Source organism: Engraulis encrasicolus, chromosome 2 (assembly GCF_034702125.1).
Source record: "Engraulis encrasicolus isolate BLACKSEA-1 chromosome 2, IST_EnEncr_1.0, whole genome shotgun sequence".
In the NCBI taxonomy this organism is placed as follows: Eukaryota; Metazoa; Chordata; class Actinopteri; order Clupeiformes; family Engraulidae; genus Engraulis; species Engraulis encrasicolus.
The window spans coordinates 9266179-9271041 of NC_085858.1; the positions used below are offsets into that span (position 1 = coordinate 9266179).

Consider the following 4863-nt stretch of genomic DNA (forward strand, 5'->3'; position numbering starts at 1 on the left):
CCTTAGCCACCCAAGAGAAATTATTGAAATATATGTTTAAACTGTCTCCTTTCCAAGTTACAGTGAGGGGGCTTTTACAGAGAGAGGGGAGTCAATTTTCAGCCCTTGTTTTTATGAAAAAATCTCAAGACATTTGGCTTTGTTCATCAAACATATTGAATTCGTTCTCAACTGCCTATACATTGGATTACCATTTGTAAACAATCCCAAGCTGTGCGACCCTGGCTGTGCACTGTTCAACCTCTGATTGTTGGAAACTGCTGTCAGTCAAAATATGAGCTCATATGAGCTATGTCTCTCCTCACAACACAGATTTTTGCAAACGAAAACAGAAATAGAAATTTGTTCAATTGGCTTTCAATTGGTTCCTTTTTTTGTGATTGGCTGAATTGCTGTATAGTATTGTTTTATTATCATGCACACACATTGCTCCTTCACTATAGAATATGATAAGAATCTACAGCCTTGCTTTGAATGTTTATGTTTAGATTGTGGTGTAACAGTAACACTCTCCCCTTTCTTCTGCCCTGTTCTGTGTGTGTTATATGTTGTAATGGTAGTGTTGCCTGAAAACTGGAGACCTATTGACTTTCATCCATCGTAAGTACTCAAAAGACCATATTTGTAATATTGTTGTGACTTTTTGTCCATAAAATAAATGTGAGTATTTGAGTATAATGAGTATTTCTTTAAGATTTTCAATGTTTTCAATGTAGATGTTGAGTTGTGTTTTTTTATTGTGTGAGGGTTGACTGTCATGATGACACTAATAGTTGTGTGACCTGAGTTTCATGTCCACATATTGTCACATCCACAGAAATCAGAAAAAGATCATAGAGGAGATAACACATTTTAAAATAGCCAACCCAGAGGTTCACCAGTTGCACATTCTTGTGCACGGACCAATTGCTGCGGGAAAGTCCAGTTTCATCAACTCCATTGCAAGTATTTTTAAGGGTCGCATGGCTGAATCATCCTTGGTTGATGCTAGTGGCGCTGGCCACAGCTTCACCAAGAAGGTGAGCTGTCATTCTAATGGACTTGACTTGCTCATGGAAACAATTCTAACTGTAAAAGCAATATTGATGACATGTTTTGTTTGTAGTTCATCACAAAAAAAATCAGAGATAAAGACGGAAACGTCCTACCATTTGTGATGAGTGACATCATGGGATTGGAGGATGAAGAGGCGGATGGGGCTCGTACTGAGGACCTTGTGATGGCTCTGAAGGGTCACCTCAAAGATGGATACTGTGTAGGAAACATGCGCACACAGTTTTTCAGCTAATATTGGAGAAAAACTATGAAGCTGTTTACACCTATATGGATCTTTTTCTAAAACCACATTGGTTTTGACCTTCCGTTTACACATAAACAGAGTTTTTGAATGCACATATCAAAAATCAGGCTTTAAAAATATCCCATTTAGGGGGCTAAAATGCACCTGTACAATGGAGTTTTAATTTTTATCTACATGTTGCGTCAACACGTCAATAGATTTTCTTTTTAAATCACATTTAAAAATATCCGGATACGTGTAACCAGCACATCAGTCCTTTTTTTTTGCTCAAAAACGATACTGTCTGCCACTCTATTCTGTTACAGTATTATTTACTATTTACTACTCTATTTTGTCATTCAGTTTAACCCTGTAGCCTCTCTGAAAAAAGAAGACCCGTTCTACAACAGTTGCCCGACCCTAAATGACAAAGTCCACTGCCTCGTCAGCCTCCTACCTGGAGACAAAATTGGCCTAATGAAACCTGCAGGGGTTCAATCTGTCCTACGAAAACTCATAGAAATCAGAAAGGAAGCCTCTGCAATGGGTAAATCTTTTCTCTTCACTGCCAATCTGAATAACATGATTTCAACATGGATTTAATAACTCGTTTTGAATTGTGGAAATGTGATTTGTGTCTATGGCACAGAATGTGTGATTGGATAAAAGGAAAGATAAAAAGGAAATAACTATTACCTCACTTCCACACTGTAGGAATCCCTCAAGTTCTTGTCATGACAATGGTAGATAATATCTGTCCTGAAGTCCGCAAAGACCTGAAGATGATCTACAAGAGCAAGAGGATCAAAGAAAAGGTGAGTGTGTGCCAGAATTTGCTGTGTGTGTGTGTGTGTGTGTGTGTGTGTGTGTGTGTGTGTGTGTGTGTGTGTGTGTGTGTGTGTGTGTGTGTGTGTGTGTGTGTGTGTGTGTGTGTGTGTGTGTGTGTGTGTGTGTGTGTGTGTGTGTGTGTGTGTGTGTGTGCGCACACGCATGTGTGCGTGCGTGCATGTGTGTGCCTTTTTCGGGTATGTGTTGAATGCATCTTCTTGAGTTAGCCAATTCAGCAATAAAAATATTTTTAAAAGTGTATGATTTATATGAAATGAGAGTCTTTGGTGCATTTGTGTGTGTGTGTTTGTCTCGTTGTGTCTTTGTGAGGTCAGATGCAGGAGTGCACCAACAGTCTGGGTGTCCCCATGAAGCGTGTCTTCCCAGTGAAGAACTACCATGAGGAGATTGAGATGGATAACAATGTCGACACCCTGGTTCTCTCTGCTCTCAAAAACATCCTCCACTTTGCCAACGATCATGTGCAAGAACTGGATGACTGAAACTGTTAAACAGATCACCTAACAGTTTCTTTACAGCTCAGATCACATGAAAAACAAATGTTTTTTGGGATTTTTTTTGTTTGTTTTTTAACATATACAGTAGAATGATGTTTTTGTTAGATTATTTTTTGCTGGGTAACATTATCAATATCAAGACTGGCTATATAATGCTAATAATAATACAGAATGATTGATGAAAAAAATAGTTATTATTACAGTAAAGAACATCACTGCCATAACTAAAAACATGAATTGGTGTAATTTGTGTTTGTGTCTGGTCTCGATCTATGATGAATGTTGAAGCTGACTTAAATTATTAAGTTTGCCAGACCAACTGCCACTGATTGACTGACTGATCTGTACTGAAATAAAGGTGGTGGGCTGAAATATTACTCTCTCAAATTATGTTATGCTAATTGTTTAGGGGCTGGACAGCTGAAATCATCACATGACGGTGATAATTTAGTTCAGTTTTTAGTTTAGTAGAGTCCGTATATGTCTCTGTAGTTTTTCGGTCCCCCCCGAAAGTTTTTGTTTAAAAGTTTGATCCATTTAGTTTTTGTAGTCAGTCTTTGTTGTATAAAACCCATAAACCAAGACCTTGTTTTGGTGCTGCATTTGGGCTCATTCTTCGAAAACCTCACAACGCTTCGTCTAGATTAGTGTTTCTCAACAGGGGCTGTGCTGCCCCCCAGGTGGCATTAGGGAGTCCTCAGGTGGCATTGAGACTCTCTCAATGAGAGGGAGACAACTGAGAAGGGGTGATGGTAGATTTAAAGTATGGGAGGGTGTAAATATTTAAACTGACAAATATATTTACTCATCTACACATCTAACACCACACTTATAACAAAGGCAATGCCTTAAGAGTTTAAAATAACACATGGAGCATAGGGCATAACGAAATATGACTCGAATTTGCAAACATTTGTCTTTGATAGCTTACCACAGAGGCAAGAAAAACCTGTTTTTTTTTATCTTAACATTAACAAATAAAAATTTTAATCAGATCATGATCAGCCTAGGCAAAAAAAAATCTGGGAACCTATTCTTCATTTACCATCCTGTTTGAAAATGAGAAAATCACTGGTAAAACTTAATAATAATGGATGCAAAAATGCATTATAAAGACTTAATAAATAATTAACTATTGATGAACAAAAAACACAATAAACAATAAACAATACCCATCCCCAGAGGTCCATTTTCCTTTACATGCACACTTCTGTACTACTATAAATCCTTTTTTTTGTACATGAAATCGACACTAGACAGTTGACGCATACAATAAGCACAAACAAAACAAAACAAAAGAGAGTATGAGAACATAAAAACATAGAGGGTGAGAGACAGACAGAGAGAGAGAGAGAGAGAGAGAGAGAGAGAGAGAGAGAGAGAGAGAGAGAGAGAGAGAGAGAGAGAGAGAGGAAATAGTTTACTGGTCTGTGTGCAAGTGTGTGAGATGTATGTGCTGTAGTGTTGTGTCATGTATGTGGGTATAGGGCTGTAACGATACACTCAACTCACGATTCGGTTCGTATCACGATTTTTGACCTACGGTTCGATACACCCCACGATTTCTGAAATATATCTCCACTGAAGTTTGGAAACACTATCACATCAAATCATAAGGTTGTTTTCTGGACTAATGTGTAATAAAACTTTGAAAGGGCGTGTCACGATACTGCTTCCTTGTATCAAGATACAGTATCGTGACTCTGTGTATCACGATTTCTCGGTTCGATACAATATTGTTACAGCCCTAGTGGGTATGTAAGAAAGTCTTGAATACATATATAGTTTGCTGTTTGAAATGCATCTTATTACACTGAATATGTATACTAAGCTAATGTGATCCTTGTGATATAACCTTCATTATCTTTTAAAGTAACTGTGCATTTTATTAAGTAAGTTGTTTGGATACAATTTATTCCATTTTTCATGTTATTTCTGGAGGCAAATATATTTTTTTCATATCCAGTACCTTCTCCATCGTATTGTACCATAATCTTAATTCTGGTTGTTTTTGCTGTTTCCATAACCTAGTGATCTGTTTTATTGCTGTTAGTCTTAAAAGGTTGAATAGTTTATAGTGTTTTCTTTTAATTATGTGTGCTATGTTAATGCCTAAGAGATGAATTGGCGTTGCCATTTTATGATCGATTGCTTGAGTGCTTCATTGGAGTCAATGTAAAGGTGGGGGGCTGCAGTCTTGAATACCCAAATGCTCCGTTCAGCACCAAATGTCAAAAT

At 37.5% G+C, this 4863-nt stretch overlaps 1 protein-coding gene across 1 annotated transcript; it reads left to right on the plus strand.

Moving 5' to 3' along the window:
- Positions 1–553: 553 nt before the first annotated feature.
- On the plus strand, positions 554–3697 carry LOC134443498 (interferon-induced protein 44-like). The gene is made up of 6 exons (XM_063193264.1): positions 554–600; positions 818–1019; positions 1106–1255; positions 1643–1826; positions 1994–2094; positions 2443–3697. Exons 1-6 carry the CDS (start codon positions 554–556, stop codon positions 2608–2610), a joined length of 852 nt encoding a protein of 283 aa, XP_063049334.1. The 3' UTR covers positions 2611–3697.
- Positions 3698–4863: the final 1166 nt, after the last annotated feature.